Source organism: Elephas maximus, chromosome 4 (genome assembly GCF_024166365.1).
Source record: "Elephas maximus indicus isolate mEleMax1 chromosome 4, mEleMax1 primary haplotype, whole genome shotgun sequence".
Taxonomy (NCBI): Eukaryota; Metazoa; Chordata; class Mammalia; order Proboscidea; family Elephantidae; genus Elephas; species Elephas maximus.
This window is the reverse complement of record NC_064822.1, coordinates 38635411-38657202: the sequence shown is the minus strand read 5'-3', so window position 1 is coordinate 38657202 and position 21792 is coordinate 38635411. Positions and strand designations below refer to the sequence as shown.

Sequence of the window (21792 nt, the reverse complement as noted above, 5' to 3'; positions counted from 1 at the left end):
AATTTAGTGCTATCATTTTGATGTCTTTTTTTATGTGTTGACAGCTTCTTTTTCCCACTTGATTTTATGTGCTGAGTAGATTTTCTTTGTATATTGTCCTTTCCTCATATTTGTTGTTGTTGCTTTTGTTTCTGCTGAGTCTCTATTTTTCCCTTGTATTTTATTTTGATGAGTAGGATAGTTTGTCTCCTTTGTGGTTACCTTATTATTTACCCCTATTTTTTCTAAATTTATAACTAACTTTTATTTCTTTGTATTGCCATATCTTCTTCTCCGTATGGAAGGTGTATGAGTACATTTCTTAGTCCATCTTTATTATTTTAATGTTGTCTTCTTTTATATAATAACATCGCCGTTACCCTGTGTTGGGCTTTTTTTTTTTTTTAATCTTGCTTGGCTTTTTTTTTTTTTTCCCCTGTCTGGGTTGACTTCTGGTTGCTCTGCCCAGTGTTCTAGTCTTGGGTTGATACCTGATATTATTAATTTTCTAACCAAAAAACTTTCTTTAGCATTTCTTGTAGTTTTGGTTTGGTTTTTACAAATTCCCTCAACTTGTGTTTATCTGGAAATGTCTTGATTTCACCTTCATATTTAAGAGACAGTTTTGATGGATATATGACTCTTGGCAGGCAATTTTTTCCTTCAATTTTTTGAATATGTCATCCCATTGCCTTCTTGCCTCCATGGTTTCTGCCGAGTAGTCCAAGCTCATTCTTATTGGCTCTCCCTTGTAGGTGACTTTTCTTTTATCCCTTGCTGCTCTTATAATTGTCTCTTTATCTTTGGTTTTGGCAAGCTTGATTAAAATATGTCTTGGTGACTTTCTTTTAAGATCTACCTCACGTGGAGTTCGATGAACATCTTGGATAGATATCTTCTCATCTTTCACAATATCAGGGAAGTTTTCTGCCAACAAATCCTCAGAAATTTTCTCTGTATTTTCTGTTATCCCTCCCTGTTCTGGTACTCCAATCACTCATAGGTTATTTGTCTTGATAGAGTCCCACATGATTCTTAAGATTTCTTCATTTTTTAAAATTCTTTTATCTGATTTTTCTTCAAATATATTAGTGCCAAGTGATTTATCTTCAAGTTCAGAAATTCTAGCTTCTACTTGCTCATTTCTGCTCTTCTGCCTTTCTATTGAGTTATCTCATTCTGTAATTTTTTTTTTTATTCTTCTGAATTTCTGATTGGTGCCTGTCTATGGATTTTTCCAACTTATTAAACTTTTCATTATATTCCCAAATACTCTTTCTGATTTCTTCAGTTGCTTTATCTGTGTGTTCCTTGGCTTGCTCTGCGTATTGCCTCATTTCCTTCCTGATGTCTTGTAGGGTTCTGTATATTAAACTTTTATAGTCTGCATCTGGTAATTCCAGGAATGTACTTTCATCTAAAAAATCCCTGGATTCTTTGTTTTGAGGGTCTGTTGAGGTGATCACAGCCTGTTTCTTTGTGTGACTTGATATTGACTGTTGTCTCCGAGCCATCTATAAGTTATTGTATTAGTTTATGCTTGCTTACTGTGTCGCAGCTGCTTGCTTTGTTTTGTTTTGGTATACCCCTATGTGTTGCTTGAGTGAGCTAGCTTGATTATTTTCACCTTTGGAGCTCCGGTGTCCTGTCCCCAGCAGGCTAGAGCTGTTGTCAAGTATATCAGCCTAGGCGTCCAGTCAGTTTTCTTGTATGAATTCAACTCAAGTTTCCAGGTAGCTGATATCAAGTGTGTGGTACAGGCTCTGTCCTACAGCCTTAGAGGGGCAGAGGTGATTGGCGTATATACCCGTATCTGATTGCAGCAGGGGGTCACGCTGTGAACAAGGCAGGGGGCTGAGAACCGACCCTCAAGTGTCTCTGAGGAAAACATATCTTCTGTTCCCTGGAGCATGCTGGTGGGTGGGCTCTGCAGAGGGACCATGGGCACCCAAAGTTTTTGTTGTAAGGACTGGGAGGTACCAGTTATCCCTGGACCCCTGTCGCGGGTGGCTGGGTGACCTGAGTGGAGCTACCAGTTCTTAGGTCCATGTTGTGGATAGGTGAGGACCTTGTTTAATAGGCAAAGCAATGTCAAACATCAAACATCCACCTCTCCACTGCACTGCTGAAATGGTTGGAGTTTGCCAACAAGGGCCTATTCTCCCAAAATAGGCCCACACAGGTATACACAGAAGGGAAAGGTGCTCAAGGTCCACAGACAGTTTATGCCTGGACAGGAGCCACTTCTGTCCTGAGCTCCCCCAGTTAATGAAGCTAGCAAATTATCTTTTCCCCCAGTTGCAAATTTTTTCCTTCCCCAAGGCTGGGAGGACGGCTCCAGGTGCTCACCAGAGTCTATCTCAGGCCTAGGGATTCAGCTGCTGGGGGGTGGAGGCGGGGGAGCACCGTAAAATATACAAAAATACTTAGCTTTTGCCGAGAGCGCCCTTCTCCTCAGGTTCCAGAGGTGTGAGTGGGCTGTGTGGCTGGCTGCTTCTCCCTGAGGAAACTGCGGCCGAAGGCTAGTACCAGCCTGACGCTGTGGCTCCGGGAGTGGTGCCTGGGGGCTCCCCGCGATTCAGGTCCAGTAACTCCTCTCCGCTTCTGAACGGTCTCTTCCTTCCCCTGCCCCTCAGTTTGTTGTCTAAGCTTGCCTTTGATGCTCAGGGCTCCCAGTTTGTCATAAATATACTCGTTTCGCTTGTTTTTTCGGGTCTTTGTTGTAAAGAGGGCTCGACGGAAGCATCTGTCTATTCCACCATCTTGGCTCCACCTCTGTATGATATCATTTTTAAGAGTTGCAAAGCCACCTCACACTTTGCATATCCATAGTTAAGGTCATAAATTAACCTGGCACCATCTCTTATCTTGTTCCATATGTTAGCAAATGGCATTAGTCCAACTAGAAATTTAGAGGTCGCTTTGGCTCCTAATCCCCCCTCCATATCCAATCCATATGCAAGTCCTATTATTATTACCTCCTAAAGATTTCCTAACCTATTATGTTTTCTCCATTATTATCACCACCATCTTTTACATCAGTTCACCAACCTCATAGCAACCCTATAAGACAGAGTAGAACTGCCCCATAGAGTTCCTAAGGCTGTAATCTTTACAGATGCAGACTGCCACATCTTTCTCCCACAGAGCAGCTGGTGAGTTCAAACTGTCAACCTTTCATTTAGCAACCGAGAGCTTAACCACTGCGCTATCTTCTACTTGGGCTACTTCAAAACCTTTAAATTGCACTACTAGTGACCAGTTAGGGCTTCTTTCCAGACTATTTGCTCTCCACCATGTAGCCAATGTGAATTTGTCAAAATATAAATCTAGTTGTATAACCTCCATTTCCGTCCCTTGCTTGAAAGCCTCCTTTGGCTTCCCGTTGATTTTAGGATAAAGGTGGAAGTCCTTTACATGGCCAATAGACCTTCAATTTGCACTATGCTCTCACTCACTCCATCTGCTCCAACTACTGTCTTCTTCCAGCCCTTCATAGTTGTCACACTCCCTCTGCCACAGAAACTTTTTGCACACACTGTTCCCTCTGTCTGGAATATTCCTTTCTCACCTACCTTCAGATCTGTCTGTGCGTCACAGTCTCAAGGAAGCTGTCCCTCATTTGCCTGACTTGGTAGAATAGGTGTCTATTTTTTGCCCCCATGGTACCAAGTACCTCTTATTCAAAGCCATTGCTAAAGTTGTCATCTTATCTTTGGTTCCACTATTGTTCTATTAGCAACACTGAACTACAAGCTCCAGAACAGGAAATGCTTTTGTTTTTGATCACCATTATATCTCCACTTCCTAGGAAAGTCCTGGATATATGTTAAACCCGTTGCTGTTGAGTTGATTCCCACTCCCAGCAACCCTATGGGACAGAGTAGAATTGCCCCATAGGGTTTCCAAGGAGTGGCTGGTGGATTCAAACTGCTGACTTTTTGGTTAGCAGCTGAACTCATAACCACTGCGCCACCAGGGCTCCAGGCATATACTAGGTGTTCAGTAAACATTTTTTGGGAAAGATGGATGGCATTTCCACTATCCAGGTGTCCATTCCAGATACCTGGGTCATTTTTAACTCTTTGCATCCCTTCACATTTTCCACCAAGTCCTTTATTCAATCTACATGTGCTTAATATTCCTCAAATGCATCCACTTCTCTCCACCTCTAGTGCCAAATTCTTAGGTCAAGAAATATCTTGGAATACATCAATAACTTCTTAACCAGACTCCTTGGCCTTAAATTATACTCCTGTCAATCCATTTACTTTTCTGCCAGAGTAATACTTCTGTAGCATACCAATTAGAGTATTTCGTTTATAGTTTTTTGTGGCTTATTCAGAGGCTTCACAGGAAATTTCTCTCATAGCATTAAAGATAAGCTGTCTTTGATCTCGCCTCCTTCTCCAGCCTATCAGGCACACTACTAGACACTGGGAGCAATATGATAGTAGCTAAGATTTACTGACAGTGTCCTATGTGCCCGGTACTGTATTGTTTTACACACCTTATCTAATCTTAATAACCTTTGAGGTGGGTGGTATTGTCCCCTTTAACAGATGATGAATATAAAGGTTAAACATTTTGCCCAAGGTCACCCAGCTACTAGGTGGTAGGTATTAAAGCCTTAGCTACCTATCCCAAACTCTATGCTATGGAACTCACTTTGATGATATGAAAATGCCATCACCATAGTGTGTTTCAATTTACTTCCACATACAAGAGGAAGAGCATTTAAGAGCTAAGCTGTAGAGTTAGATCTGAGTGCAAATCTGGACTCTGCCCTTCCTTGGCAAGGTGATCTGTAAAATGGGAGAAGAGTGTAAATCTCATAGAGCTTTGAGAGATTAAATGAGACTGTATATGTAATTGGCTTAGCATACTGCCTGGCAATCAACAAATGTTTAAATAAATGAATGGGAATACTAATGGAAGGGTAGCAGCCTTTCAGCTGCTCGTAATTTAATAGAGGAAAGTTGACATACATGTATAAAAAAGGTGGGAGATCAAAGAACACAGATACTAGTGCATTTAGCTTTGGTTTGCAATTAGCACACATGGAACTTGAGATGAAAGGCAACCAACTATTCAAGTGGAGTTACTCTGTGATGCTACAAGGTAGCAGAGCCAGTATAAAGTCAAAGTCTGCTATAGTGAAAGCTGGAGCGAAACAATTCACCAAGGGAAAGGATGTCAAAAGTAAGAATAGGTGGTCTTCTTGAAGAAAACACACCTTTAAGGGGATACTGAGAAAGATTGGATAAACAAGGACCAGTGGAGTGGGGGCTAGAAAGTTCAACACATGGCAGATAAAAGAAATAATTATTTTCCAAATAGATTTACACTTGAGACTAAAGAATGATGACAGCCATATTACTACCAACAGTTCAATCTTCTTTAAGATGAAGAACTGTTCTTTGTCTTTGGGGGGAAATCCTAGAGATGTTTTAATCAAAATGATTTTAGAGGCTAACTTTTTTTTCCCCCACTTTGCATCTGGATTTCAGTGTATGGAAACCAAAATGCTGCAGGAAAAATCTGGAATACTAAGCAGCAAAGGTGCTGATGAAAATACACTTCCTCCATTGGCTGCGACAATCGTTGCTTTGTCCCTCCAAAATGTTTGTCTGGGACAAGTAAATGTGCCTTCCTCAGACTATTTTACAGAATATATTTTCAGTTCCTTGAATAGCACAAATACCCTCCACCTATCGGGTAAGAATATTTGTCATGAATTTTACTTCCATGTCACACCTAGTATGTAAACTGTGCCAAAAGCCAAGGCTGGCGCGTGTCAGGTATGCTCAGGTGTGTCTTAAACATGATTTTTTCTTGGCAGAGGCATTGGTGACTTAGTGGTAGAATTCTTGATTTCCATGCGGGAGTCCCGGGCTCAATTTTAGGATAAAGGTGGAACTCCTTTTACATGGCCAATAAACCGTCAACTTGCACTACGCACCCACTCACTCCATCTGCTCCAACTCTTGCCTTCTTCCAGCCCTTCATATTTATTATGCTAGGTCAGTGCACCTCGTGTGCGGCCACTACCCTTCTGTCAGCAGAGGCTTGTGTGTTGCTCTGATGCTTAACAGGTCTCAATGGAATTCCCAGACTAAGACAGACTAGGAAGAAAAGTCTGGTGGTCTGCTTCTGAAAATCAGCCAGTAAAAACCCTATGGATCACAACAGTGTGATCTGCAATCAGTCATGAGGATGGCATAGGACCAGGCAGTCTTTTTTTTTTTTTTTTTTTTTGTGAGGCAGTAAACTGCTTTCTTGGTTTTATTTCAAAAGTACTCAAGGTCACAAAACTAGAGCAAGTTCTTTTCTTTTTTTGTGAATAAAATTTGTCCTTACAAATTTCAAAATCTCTACCATCAAATCCTGAAAGCCAGAAATTTTAAACACAAAACTATTTTAAAGCTGACACTATCAATTCACTGTTTTGAATACGTGATGTGTCAAAATATGTTTTCTAAGTTGTTCAAGTGTATTTATCACTAAAATTCACAGTTAGGGACAAATAATAAGTGAAGCGATGAATTGTGGCTCTGTTACTACTTGTGTCGTTAAATAAATTAGTAGAAAACACAAGGTTCTTCCTTGATTGGAGCTTTTAATTTCTGTGACCAAAATCAAACCTGACTTATATTTGCTATACTTTTAGATTAAAATACATGTTTTTGGAAAACTTGATTTTAATTAATAGTAAGAGACCACAGATGAAGCAAGTATTTGCTGGTTTTACCATCTGTACAGTAAATAATCGGTCTTGCCTAAAGAGGCATAAATAGAACCACAATTCACGAATTTATTTTTCTTTCATTTTTCTATAACATTTAAAAATGGAAATTGTGTTCAGTTATGGATTATCTTAGTGTCAAAATAGCAAACAAGTAAGAAATTCTATTGCAGAACATGTTGTCTTTATTGCAAAAGTATCCAGCCAAACCAAAAACCAAACCCATTGCCATCGAGTTCATTCCAACTCGTAGCAACCCTATAGGACAGAGTAGAACTGTCCCACAGGGTTTCCAAGGAGCAGCTGGTTGATTCGAACTGCTGACCTTTTGGTTAGCAGCCTAGCTCTTAACCTCTGCATCACCAGGGCTTCAGAGTATCCAAAGGCATTTGAAATATTAAAACTGGCCCAGAATATTTATACTACCAAACACAGAAATATTATAAAGATATATGTACATATAATATATAATATCACAAACCAAAAAACCAAACCCACTGCCATCGAGTCGATTCCGACTCATAGCGACCCTATAGGACAAAGTAGAACTGCTCCGTAGAGTTTCCAAGGAGCGCCTGGTGGATTCGAACTGCCGACCTCTTGGTTTACAGCCCTAGCACTTAACCACTATGCCACCAGGGTGTCCATAATATCACAAGCCACTAAAAAGTTAAAATTGCGCCAACATTTTCTACAGACTACTACCAGGCAGCATTTTGTTCCATTGTGCACAGGGCTGCCATGAGTTGGGGGCCGACTCTGTGACAGCTATCAGCAACAGCGAGAGAGCTGAGGTGGCATTTTCAAGGCAAACATGCTATGATATCTGTGTGGTGATGAGACAAAATCATGGACCCCGCCTATTCGGCAATGACTGTGAAATTGTGGCTGTAGAGCCAAGTGGGGTGATTTTTGTGATCTACCATGAGTACTGATTAAACACTTCCCTACATGATACATAGCACTGGGCCAGGTAGCAATGTGTACAGAAAGATGGAACAGTATTCCAAATGGTACAGGAGGTTTGGTAGCAGTTTGCTTATAACCATAGAGGCAAGTCATTTAATTTTAAATAAAAGTAATGTGAAAATATCCACTCTTGCCACGTTCGTGACCACTGCCAAACTTTTGGGCTCCAAGAGAAAATGAATGTCAGTTGTAAAATCAGGATGTTTGTTATGCATATTTCTTTGTACCTCATAAGACCATAGAAAGTGAAATGAATTATTTTTTTATCTGCATCAAAATGCCCGGCTTTGTGCACCAATGGGTCCTAGAGCATTGCATAACAGCTGGTGCTGCTGCTGACAGTACTTTCTCATGGGAAGCCACACACAGAGGGAGAGATGGGCAAGGTCTAGGCCTCTGAAGGAGCCCTGATGGTCCAGTGGGTTAAGTGCTCGGCTGCTAACTGAAAGGTTGGCAGTTCAAGTCACCAGCTGCTCTTCAGGAGAAAGACACGGGAGTCTGCTTCCCTAAAGACTGCAGCCTTGGAAACCCTAGGGGCCAGTTCTATTCTGTCCTACAGGGTTGCTATGAGTCGCAACTGACTGGACAGCGAAGCGTTTTTTTTTCTAGGCCTCTGAATTTACCAAGAGGCCAGCAGGCCCTTACGAACTGGCAGAAGTCTTCCAACTCTGTAAGAAGGGATTGGGAGCTCAGAGTCATTGAATTTTGGCTGAACCTTCTCTGGACTTGTTTATACAACAAATTGAATGATGGATATGTTTTACTACAATTCACTTATGTTTTTCTGTTGAAACGCAATTGTGTCATGTCACCTAGCTGTCTTAACTAGAAAATAAACAAGGGAAAGACATGTTATGTTGACAATCATTTCCATGTGGGAAACAGGAGTTGGGAAATTTAGTCCTTAAGTGACTGGGCGTTAGCGGTACAGCTTCATTTTCAACTGAAGGCTTGCATCTGATTTCACTTTTTAAATATTGTAAAAATGTTTGCCACCTGAAAGCTCGATTACCCTAAGAAATATGAAGAGATGTGCAGAGGGCATTAGAGGCAAGATGTGCTATCTGATCAAGGCAAGTTGTCTGTATACAGAGCGTCATGGACCCTGGTTTAAAAACCCGTATTATTACTCCTGAGAGATGTTCAGTGTTACCCACTGGGGCAAAAATCAGCCACTTTAGCATTTGACAACTCAGAACTCCATCTCCATACAACTAGGTGCTTATTCCAGAAGCCACAAGGCATCTCCTGTAACGGCTCCTTCTGAGACCGTCACTGTATTTTCAGGTAGGAAGAAAAAAGAATACTGATGTAAGGGCTTCTTGAAAAATGTTTATGTTATGGAAATTCTTGAATGTAAACAAAAGTAGAGACAATAGTATAATCCCCACGTACACAACGTGTAATTTCAATAATTACCAGTGATTGGATAACCTTGTTTCATATTTATTTCCACCCTCTTGCACCTCTTGCTTATTATAAAGCAAATAATCAATCTATAAATATTTTTGTATGAATTCCTAAAAGAGAAAGATTAAAAAATAAAATGCATTACCATTATCACAACTAAAAAAACTTAATAATGCTTTCCTTAAGATCTTCAAAAATTCAGTCAATGTTCACATTTTTCCTGATTTAAAAGAAATTCTTTTTTTCATTTTTTATTGAATCGTGATCCAAATAAACATCCATAAAATACAAAGAATTGGTCTCCCTCTTGAGTTTCTTTTATAGATACCATGACCCCTTTCTCTCTTTTCTTCAAAAATTTTTGTTGGAAATAAAAAGGGGGAGTTGTATGTCCTGTCTCAGTTTTGCTGATTGCATTCCTAGGCATTTAATATGTTTTTCTGTGCCCTGAATTTCATGTATTTTGGTTGTTTTAGTTATAGGTTGGTTTATTTATTTGGTGATTCGGTGTTATAGCTGGGTACCTTCCATCACAAGGCATATAATATCTGATTATCTCTCTCTTTTTAAGATGTTATAAGCTATTGATGATTGTGGCCTAGATTGGTTAGTTATTTAGGGCTTAACAAAATTGTGATATTTTAATTCCCTCATTTCTTCTTCATTATTAGTGTAGTAATTCTATAACGGAAAAACTTTCCCTCATCAGTATTTCATTTTATTGAGCTTCTTAAAGGAAAATGAGGATACATTATTGATTCTTTTTTTTTTTTTTTTTTACCAGTTTTCAAAATAATATAATTCCCTTGCTCCTTCAAAGGAGACCAGTGAGCTTTTTCATATCATTGTTATTTCATATAGCTCAGTCTACTGTCAGTATTATCTTCACTGATGTTCAGATTGTTCCACCTTTGACCATTTTTAAGTTGGCTCCCAAGTCCTTTTGAATAAACTCTTAAAATATTTTATATTTTCCTTGCTTTCCAGTACAATATATTCAACACTGAGTTGAAATCACCTTGACAGCAATGGGTTTGGTTTTGGTTTTTTACTTATTTATTTTTTAACTGAACACAAAGAAGAATTTTACTAGAAAGTCATATGGCAGACAATTGGTAAACAAACTCCAGACTTATCTTGCATATTTCCTGCCCCAGACCTTTCATCAGACATTTCTCCAATGATCCCAATTCTTCTTAGTGGGGAAGATTAAAAATAATAATCCAGAATATTATTCCATAATGTATATGGAGATTTTTTCTTAATTCTTTTAGCAGCTTCATAGTACATCAGTGTAGGAAAGTACCATAATTTATTCAGCTATGATTGAAATTTGGATTGCTACTAGTCTTTTGCTGTTATAAATAGCTCTACAATGAATACCCTAAGCAAATGTTCTTTTTCTTTCACAGTTACTTATTTACTCGGGATAAAACCTTGACTTTTTATTAGAATCAAATTTACTTTGTAAAATATCTATGCTGTGGCCTTGTGAAATTGTGACTATTCTGCAATTGACCTGTCTTTATTCTATGTGACACCGGATTTTGTATGAAATTTCTAGAACTAGACCAACTCCTCAACACTCTCTGGACCAAAAGTACCTGTTACAAAAGGGATAAAATCTACCAGCTTCAGAGAAAACAAAACAACATACCAACCCTGGATCAGGGCTACCCTAACTTATCTGTATCCGTGGACAAAGAGTCGGAAGTTGGTCCATTTTCCTGGGATCAGGTATTATTATTAATCCTCTTACACCATCATTTGCTACTATTAGACAAAGACAAGTTGTGAAAGTTTTATGAGTTGTATAAAATTTAAAGGAAAATGTGTGTTCCCTTAAATGTAAAACTATTTCTATAATGTGGTCATGGTTTTCTTCTTTTATGAGTAATCTCTCTAGACATAAACACAAGGCCAAGATATTTAGGAGAATGATATACATTGCTCTTTTCTCTAAGTCCATGTTGAATGGATGAATAATTAATTCCATAAACATATATTGAGTATTTATTATGTGTAAGCCACCATCTTGTACCCCCGAGCATTAAGGATACAGTGTGTAGCAAAAAGAGGTGTAACCCTTGTAGAGTTTACAGGGTCATTACATAAATACTCACTCTGATGAATGAACACTGCAAATTTAAATTAGATTAGGAAGAGATTACTTTGGGCTGTCCGCAACAGAGAAATATTTGTAGAGTAAGTAGCATTGGGGAGGTTTTTGAGAAAATCTGATCTGTGTACCTATAGACATAGCCGTATCCATATATCTTAAAGTTGTGTTCTACAGTACATTCACTTCTTCTTGAAAAGGGATGGAATGGTCCAATGAGTTTGGGAAATACTGGGGATTTACATTACGTTGTAGCATATTAAAGTCTCTGAGGAGGCCTTTTAGTGAATAAACTTCTTTAGTCTTATTGAACCCAGCATTTCTCAAACTTTGACCATAGAAACCTTCCCTGCCCTAGTCAATTAAAATCCTCAGAAATTAACACTGCACGACATGGTTTACACCTACTGAGTACTCACTACATGTCAAACACCGTGCTCTTCACCTGTATTACCTCGTTTAATTATTAGAGCAACTCTATGAGGTTAGGGTTTATTATTCCACCTTACAAATGAGGACATGGAGGCATAGAGCTGATAAGTAATCACCTAATTCACGGAAGCTGGGAATATATATGTGGGTTGCCGGATAGCAGATTCTGAACTCCTGACTACTGTGGCATTGTTTGGAAAATGTTGATTTAAATAAATTAAAATTATTTTTGTTACTTGTATCTTAGATGAGCAATACTCCCATAAAGCATAATCTAGATCTTAAAAAGAGTAATTTCTTACGTATTCCGAACAACACTGAACGTTGTTTCCACGTTATGAATATCACGGTTGGGCAGTATCACATATTTTTGTTAATATGTATTTTAGAAAAGTGAATTTGTTATTTCTGCCATGTATAAAGGATATCTTTGAGGATTGATTCTTTCAAACCCAATGCTTACTGTGTTCAAATGAAAGTGACAATAATGACTCCCCTTCCCATGTTAATCCTTGTTTGTGAAGTCCCCTTAAGTGCCTCCTCAGGGCCAGTTCTCAGGAGTGGAACACATTTGCCTAATACTGACTGACCCTATCTGCAGAAAGAGTGGAGGTTACTTCATAAAGCTCAGGGATTACCTGCGTAAGGCATGCATTTTCTACAAGTCGTAATGATCATTTTCTGTGCTACCTGGCCAAAATAAACCAAATCACCTCTTCCATGATTCTTCTTCTCTGTCCCAAGATGCCACTTTCCTTGTGGCTCTTGATTGGCCCCTAGAGATGGGAGGCAGATCTGAGGACCCTGTCCATATTATTTGGAACAGGAGTTCTCAATGTATGGTCTGTGGCCAGCAGCAGCAGCATCCCCTGGGAACTTGTTGGAAATGAAATTCTCAGATCCCACCCCAGACCTACTGCGTCAGAAACTCAGGATATGGAGCCCAGCACGCTGTGTTTTACCCACCCTCCAAGTGATTCTGAAGGACACTAAAATTTGAGAGCCACCTCTTTAGAATATACACTTGTAAAGCTTCCATACCTCCTGGCTACATCAGCACAACGTGGATGCACATTTTGAAGTTTCATGTAAAGCAATAAAGAGATTTTAAAGATAAGGATTATTGGCTGGCTAATTTAAAATTTCCTTCTAATTTCTTCTTCACCAAAAAAGTTTGCATTCAAAGTTTTGTAGAACATAATGAACCACCTTTAAGGACGTTTGGATTAGTGATTTCAGATGAAATGAAAAACAGCAGTGACCAAAATAGTACAGGATCAGCAAGTAAATGTCAGGGACACAGCAGCTTATAATAGAATAACCTTACCCTACAAGAAGGTACCTTAAGGCTAGAAATTATTCTGTTTCTTGACAACGAATTGGGTAAAGAGGCATGACATTCTGTGCATGTTTATCTCTCCACTCTGACTTCGCGGTCAAGCATTTCCCAATAAGAATATTTATTAGAAAGGATTAATCATCAAAAATTTGTTGCTAGTCTTCCTTTACTTTTGCCAGTACTTTTAAATGATGTATTTATGTTTCTTTAGTGACAATTAATGCAAAAGGTAATGTGGTCTTTGGCACAAATTATTTTGTTACAGGGGAAAAAAATCACATGTTTATCTTTTTGCGGTTGCTATTTGTAGTAGAAAGCTTTTGGAGTTCTTTCCCAATGCCTTTCTGAGAAAAGCCTTCCTCACCCAGAGGGGTGACAATACCAGCCATGTTTGTTCACATCTGTGGGCAAAACTGATTGAATAAGATGAAAACCTGACTCAAGGAGCGCCAGCTAGTGGCTTTGTTGCAGGCTCAACCCATTCTGGAATCTTGGACTGAGACAAGATTTTAGAATTGAGGCTTATGTGGCCATTCATTTACTAAAAAGAAAAGACCAGGCTGTGAGGGGAAATAGATATATGCAGAGAGAAATAGAAGGGAGAAAATGCCCCAGAGCATCTTTGGCTCTGACTTTGTAGATTTCAATAGCAGTTCCTCGTGAGGTGTGGCTATCCTTTTAATCTGTGAGTGTATTTGTTTCCTATTGCTGCTGTAACAAATTACCACAAAGTCAATGGCTTATAATAACGGTTCCAGAGGCTAGAAGTCTAAAATGAGTCTTATGGGGCTAAAATCAAAGTGTGGGCAGGGCTGGTTCCTTCTGGATGCTCCAGGAAAGAATCCATTCCTTGCCTCTTCTCTTCTGGTGGCTGCTGGCATTCTTTGACTTGTGGCCACATCACTCCACTCTCTGCTTCTATTGTCACATTGCCTTTTCTCTTCTGTAGTCAAATCTCCCTCTAGCTACCTATAAGGGCAATTTGATTATATTTAGGGCCCATTACATACGGATAATCAGGATAACTTCTCCTTTCTCAAGATCCTTAATCACATGTATAAAATCCCTTATTGCTGTGTGAGGAAGGAGCCTTGGCTGCTAAATGAAAGGTCAGTGGCTCATGCTTCTGTAGTGATTTCAGCCTTGGAAATCCTATGGAGGAGTTCTGCTCTGTCCTATAGAGTCGGTATGAGTTGGAATCAACTCAACGGCAACAGGTTTGGTTTTGGCCATGTAAAGTAACAGTCACAAGTTTCAGGGCCTATGACCTAGTTATCTTTGGGGGCCGTTACTCAGCCTATCGCCCTGGGTTCTATAAAATACCCTAGTCCCTTCCAATACAATGTCCTCTTGATTTTCACTGGTTTGAATGGATTCTGTTCCATGCAACCAAACAATTTCTGCTTAAGAATCTTTATTATCCATAGAATCATGCCAAAAGACCCATGTCACCATGATTCTCTGATGAGTAGTGTGTCTCTGTTAGAAATGCCTATTCTCCATCACTGTAAATCAGATAAGCCGCTTAAATTACTGATTTTAAAAAATACTGATTATGACCACAGATCACAAAGACATTGCACTGGGATTTTATTTCAATAGACGGCATCCATCTGTGCTCTTGAAGCTATATACCATTCTCATTGACATATTAAAACTTAATGTACTTTTTTCTACATACAATGTCAGCCCTCAGTACTCCTGAGATGGGCAAATGACTTGTGGCAATTTTTAGAGACCTCTTGCACTTATTGTTTACAATTCTCATCTCTTATAAATATGCCTACACAATATGAAAAATGTAGTTACAAACAGCAAAATTAGTAGGAAATGATGATTTTAACCATTTTTGTGGAGAAGGGATGTCAATCGATGGAGGTAGTCATATCCTTTACTTTTTGCACACCACTGAGTGGACACAACATTCTCTTTTTAAAACACTACGTTTACCTTTATTGCTTTTGAAAATACATGTTGCTGGGTGTGGCAAACAGTTAAGTGCTTGACTACTAACTGAAAGGTTGGCTGTTCAAACCCACCCAGAGGCTCCTTGGAAGACAGCCCTGGCAAGCTGCTCCTGAAAGGTCATGGACTTCAAACCCTATGGAGCATGTCTACTCTGCACATCTGGGGTCTACATGAGTCAGAATCAACTCAACAGCCACCACTGCTACCACCAACACAGTATTAGCATCACAATTCTAAAGACAGTGACCTCATTACCACAAAGCTCCTAATTATCATATGAAGTCTTAGCTTTGTAGATACAAAGCTATCACCATTGAAAAAAATACAAGCATGGAGTCTTAGACTGCTGGTCACAACACTATTGAACATGTTTTAAATCACAGTGTGTCTTTTCAGGAAAAGAAAAAGTATGCAAAACTTATACTAAATAATACTCATCATAAGGTGAGATATAGCCCACTTCTGATCAGAGAATAAAATTTGTAAATTATTTATGGGTGGAAGTTTACAGGAAAACATACATAATAGCTTCATTTTTGCCATTTCGCCCATTTTTGCCGTTCCATTTAGTTCTCAATAACGGCAATGGATGGTGAGTTCGGTTCAGTGCGGAGGTTGGTAACAAGGTATGTTTTCCTGTACAGACTTGCTTCTCTGCTAGGCAGCTGGTGGAGATATTTTCACAGAACAGCCGTTTGCCCATTTCTAAGGAGGTCTTTAAGCAAATGAGTCCAGCGATCCTCCAGCAACTTCTCAGCTGCTCTTGTCAGCTGCCCAAGGACCCACAAGCAAAGCCGCCACCCACCACTCTGGAGAGTAAGTTTTGTTTCCTCAAGGTGAGGTTCAATACTATATTAATTCTCTCGGAACACTAAGTGCCAAATATAGGATGTGTGTCATAATAACAGTGAACACAGGATACTTACTATATAGCAGACACCGTTCTAAGCATTTTATGTTTATCAGCTCATTTACTCCTCACAACAACTGCTATGAGCAAGATATTATTCTCATACCTGTTTTGCACATGAGAAAATTGAGATACAGAGAGGTGATGTGACTTGCATGAGAATGTCTATATGGTAAGTGATGGAGATGGGGATTCAAACCCAGGCAGACTAGCCTCAGAGCCTTGTTTTTTAACTTTTATGCTATACTTCCTTTTCAATTAATATTTTATATATGATTTACTTATGTTGATTTAGTTCCCTATATCTGCCTCAATCGTGGACCAACTTAAAAGCCCATAATTGAGAAATGACATGGCATAAGAGAAAGAACATTAACAGTAGAATCAGAAACCCAGGTTGAGCTTTGTCTTTGATCACTAGCCAACTCTGTGATCTTAAGCAATCTCTTTATTTCCCTGAGCGTATCTCTTTTTTCTACACAGTAATAGCCTACAGGGCTTCGCATTCTTTCACACATCATGAAGCACATAGAAAGACACAATGGGGTAACCCAAAAAGGCTGCTCTGGGATGCAGGTGACCAATCCAGTGAGCAAGGTACCAGCCTCCCAGGCCCAGCTGGCAGTCCCAAGAAGTGAAGGAATCCATATGGGCAGCTCGTCTGTGTCCCATTGAGACATGGCAGTGGATGAGCTCTACCCTAAGAAATCACAGGATACTTGTGAGCTTCAAGTGGGATAATGTGTACAAAAATCTGTTCTAAAAAATTTAAATACTGTATATTTAAAAGACAGCAACAACAAAATTATGACTTAAGAACATCTAAGATGCACATTAAAAATGCTGACAGTTGATACATGCTACTCTTAAAGTACTATCATTGATCTGAGGTCTTGTATTTTTTTTTTTTCAGAGTTGCTTTGCTTTCTCTTTGAGGTAGTTTGCAACATTCTCCAGTTGCTGAATTGTTCAGAGACTCATCTCTAACTTACGGTAGATCCTGCAGCATCAAGCGATTCACTTGAAGATTTTTGCAAACAAAAACATAACAGGTCTAAATATTTAAGTCTTCACATTCATTAAGGGAAAAAAAAAGCTTTATTAAAAGAGAGCAGCTAAATAATTCAGCAGCTGGTGGTCAGCGAGGCACACAAAGTGGACGAGGAAGACAGGGCTGCGGCGCCTCTGAGCTTCCAAGGGCATGTCTATATTCCCATCACCGAGCCCACTGCCTGGCACTTAGGCGGCACTTGGAAAAAAAGTTTTTGAACTAAAGATCCTTGAAAAATTTTACTCCCTTCATAATTTATTTCTAGACCCTTCTAGAGAGTAGTCTTCCTGAGAAAAACTCAGAAAACTCACACTCACTAAAGAACCTAGGAAATCATTACTGTTCTCAATTTAAAACGTTTCATTATGTCATTAAAGGAAGGCCTTTTGAAATTACAGAATTGTAGGAGGTTACATTAAAGAGTACCCAGGGAGGCACTATTAAGAAAATCTCATGCAGCGTGCTGGAACTCAACCCGTAAGCACCACCTTCAATTGCGATTCCAGGAAAGGCTGTTTTAAAAAAAAACAGCCTTTCCTGTTTTAGTCATGCAAAAATCAAGTTTCAGACATATTCTAAGTAGCATCTCAGGAGCAGCTACGAATTTAATATGTTGGTCAGGTTCTATTTTAAGGATGGAAAATGATTTACATAGAACCTGCCTTCAAGATGCCTGACTCCCATCAAGACACTATGGCACCTATGTATGGACTGGAAGTAAATTAGCAGAGTCCTATGGCCACAACAGGAGCCCTGGTGGTGCAAAGGTTAAGCACTTGGCTATTAACCCAGACAGAGGTTGGCGGTTCAAACACACCCAGTGGCTCTAAGGGAGAGAGACTTGGTGATCTGCTTCCATAAAGATACAGCCTAGGAAACCGTATAGGGCAGTTCTACTCTGTCCTACAGTGTTGGTGTGAGTCAGAGTCGACTCGATGGCACACGACAACACACATACATGGCCACAAAAGTAAGAGGTTTTATGGATTTTGGGATGTCCTTCCCACATGAGAGCAGGCTAAACCTGACTCACAGAAGACTCAAAAAAGATTTCGTGATCTCTAAAATTATGCAACTTCCATCCTCCTCCAAAATCACACTGTAGCTGCCCACAACAAAGCAGAGAGGAGTAGAAAAAGAATTGAAGAACTTGAAGCTTTGCCTTTTGCCTGGGAAATCTTAGATCCTAAATTTTCCTTGTGAATTCTTGACATTTTATGGTCTTTTGTATATACCCATAAAAACACGACAACTTTGAACTTTGTTCAACATGGAGGTGCTCATGTCAAGTATCTTTGTTTATTAGATGAGAAGGATATTCCCACTTAGAGTCTATTCTGGGAGGAGAGGGGTCTGAAACTTGGTTGAAGACCTGTATAGATGTTTTGATAACATAGGAATTTTATTAAATTAGAACAAAATAAATCTCTATGCAAGCATATGCCCATTGTAAGCCATTTTATAGAGAGGTTCCGTAGTAGTGAAGGGATGGGAGTAGGGGGTGAGGAATCCAAGTTTGACAGTTTTTTGCCTCCTTGAGCTCAGTACCAAGTCTATTTTAATATTACACTTTGTATAATTTAAAACATTACAATTCAACAGAGGGACTCTCAAAATTGCAAGCCTGTTACCATGTTATCAGGTAGTGTCTAATGCAAAGGGTGAACCTTCCAGAAAAGTACAATAGTGAGAATGGAACATTTTCTGTAAGAACAAACTTTAAATGATAGTTTCTTAAAAACTACAATGGGCTTTCAGTATTATGGTATTATGGTAAATGGATTGCTTAATTTAACTTATTATTCATCTGTAGTCACTAAAGGAAATGATAGTTTAATTTTGTAATTATCTTTCCTCACTAAGCAAACCATTTTTCCATGACTTGTTAGTGATTTTTAAATAAGTGGAAAACCAAGCACTTGCTCTGATACATGCAACTAAAAGAAAATGATGATGTGAATATCCCTTTTATCCCCATATCATTTATACTCCTGACCAAAAAGTTGGTGGTTCAAATCCACCCAGAGGCTCCTCGGAAGAAAGGCTTGTTGATTTGCTTCCAGAAGGTCAGCCCCTTGAGAACCCAGTGGAGCAGTTCTGCTCTGCGCACATGGAGTACCCGTGAGTCAGAATCGACTCCATGACAGCTGGTATCAGCTGTTACAGTAAGACTTCTTCCTCTGACAGCTTCACTAATGATTTTTAAATAAGTGGAAACTGGTATTTGCTCTGATAAGTGTAACCAAAGGAGAACATGGTGTGAATGCCCCCATATCGTTTATACTTGATTCTAGAAGCCATTAGTTCTCCCCATCTTTTTTTTAATCTTTCTTTTCCTCTCCTTCTTTTCTTCTCCTCTCCTCATGTACAGTTTTGAATAACCTTTTTAAATTATACTTTTGAGATATTTTAAAAAAGAAACCCAGGAAGCGTACAAACATGGTATAAGTTTTTAGAGTTATAAAAAAAATTATTGCAATGATCCAAAATGTAGGCACTCCAAATTTTTATTATCAACTATTACACATTCTCTGATGAATTTTCAGCAATACAATTGCTCATTTTAGACCCTGAGAATCATGAACACTTTCAACATTACGAATAACTTTAAGAATTTTAAGGAGAAACTTTTTCCAAAATATGCATCATTTTGCACTCAGACCTAGGTTTGGCACAAGCCCATACTTTATGCCCCCTCTGAAACAGGGCCTTCTTGCCTTCAAAATGTTTAAATGTGATTAGATGGAAATCATGACCAATGTGTCTGTCAGTGGATTTTGTAGTGTAATGTGAGAGAAATTTTATTTCTTTGGGGGTGGGGGAGTAACCTGGGGATCTTTTGAGCTATGTCTTTGCTTGCCACAGTGATTCTTAGTAAGTCAGGGTGACGTAAAAGCAACATAGGGTCATTTGGTGAAGACCTGTTCATTCTTTTTCTTAAAAACTAAAACAAAATATATTACCCAATGTAAAACTTAAAAAATAATTCCATAACTTTATTAGCTGTTATGAGTCCCTGGGTGGGGCAAATGGAAAGGCCTGGAGATCTGCTTTTGAAAGGTCAGAGGGAGTGTGGTTCTACTCTGCACATATGGGGTCACCATGAGTCAGAACCGACTCCGTGGCAACTGGTGTTAGCTGTTCCAGTAAGGCGGCTTCTTCCTCTGACAGCTTCACTAGTTGAGGCATTAGTGAAGGATGACAAGCACTAACAGGTTTTGTAATCTCCCGTTGACTTAGAATATGGCTACAGCACAGTGGCTGTGACACTCATCACGCTGGGCTCCATGCTTGGGACAACGTTGATCCTTTTCAACAGCTGTGAGGAGAACTACAGGCTTATTTTACAGCTGTTTGTGGGCTTGGCTGTTGGGACACTTTCTGGGGATGCTCTGCTCCACCTTATCCCTCAGGTAACCTGCTGTTTTCCATTTCAAATGCAGTGTTTCTGATTTCTCCTTACATTAGCCACGGGAGGTATTTGTGCATATTTCTATAGCAACATTGATGAATAAACACAGTGACTGGTGTTTTCCTTGAAAGTGTTATTTCCCCAAATTCTCTCTGCACTCGGAGGAGAAAAGAGATGACCAGATGTTAGGTCCACCACATGTTATTCTTATTTTTGAAAGGAAAATAAAAAGATGAACAGATATAGAGCCATACTAAGAAAAATTCAGGAAGCATATACTAATTATATGGAGGGCAATGGTGGTTCAGTGGTAATATTTTCCCCTTGCATTTGGGAGACCCAGGTTTGATTCCCAATCAATGCACCTCATGTGCAGCTACCACCCCTCTGTCACTGGAGGTTTGCATGTTGCGATGATGCTGAACAGGTTTTGGCGGAGATGCCAGACTAAGTTGGACATGGAAGAAAGGCCTGGTGATCTACTTGCTGAAAACCAGCCAATGAAAACTCTATGGATCACAATGATCCAGTCTGCAACTGATCATGGGGCTGGTGGAGAACTGGGCGGTGTTTTGTTCCCTTGTGCAAGGGGTCATCACGAGTCGAGGTGCCAACTCAATGGCAGCTAACAACATATTAACTATCGATAAATTAAAACCGTTGGGTTACGAGACATTGTGTTGGTTATTCTCCACCTGCCCCCCACCCTCATCAGGTCTACTCTGGGCCCTTCTCTGTACTCTCTTTGCCCTAGAAGATTGGCCTGCAAGGGCTGCATCTCCCAGGAGCTGCATTACCCTTACAGGCTGGATTGTTTGTTTTTTAAACTGCTCTATGTATGTATTTATTTCTATTGTACTTTGGATGAAGGTTTACAAAGCGAACTAATTTCTCATTAAACAATTAATGCACATATTTTGTGACATTGGTTGTCAACCCCACAACATATCAACATTCCCCCTCTTGGGTCATTGTTTTGATTCGACCCACAGGCAGCACAACAGAAAACCCAGGATAAGAGGAGACAGAGGTAGGGGTATTTCCTCCCCATCCCTCCTATCTTTGGCACCTGCCTCTAGGAGTAGCTCGTTCCCTCCATCCCTGATGCTCCCATGGGCGGCCTGTCCTCCCCAGCTTCAGCTCTCACTGGGCTCCAATCACATTATTCCCTCCCTTTGCCCTTTCAGCCTGTGGGTGCTAATGGCTTCCTGGGCTTGCTAGCCTCAGTACCCCTTGGGTGTACCCTTGACCCTGCCCACACCTCTGTAACAGTTGAGTTATTAAAGTCTCTTCACTTGAACCACCTGAATGGACATCTCTTTCCTGCCTAATAGTGTTTAGATTTCCCGTAAGAAAAACAGAAGGCAGCCCTTTGCTGAAGTTTTCTGAGGTTCTTTATTTGTCAGAAATGAAAAGATTAAGGCCTGAGGTGTAGAGTCCTGGCAGAAGGGTCTTCAG

General features: G+C 39.6%; 1 protein-coding gene across 1 annotated transcript in view; it reads left to right on the top strand.

The window, feature by feature from the left end:
- Positions 1-21792, top strand: part of SLC39A12 (solute carrier family 39 member 12) — an 84540-nt gene that overhangs the window by 17183 nt on the left and 45565 nt on the right. Inside the window, exons 4-7 of the mRNA XM_049881899.1 lie at positions 5490-5697; positions 10668-10840; positions 15606-15777; positions 20163-20335. Coding sequence (XP_049737856.1) covers positions 5490-5697; positions 10668-10840; positions 15606-15777; positions 20163-20335 — 726 coding nt within the window. The remainder of the gene's footprint in view (positions 1-5489; positions 5698-10667; positions 10841-15605; positions 15778-20162; positions 20336-21792) is intronic.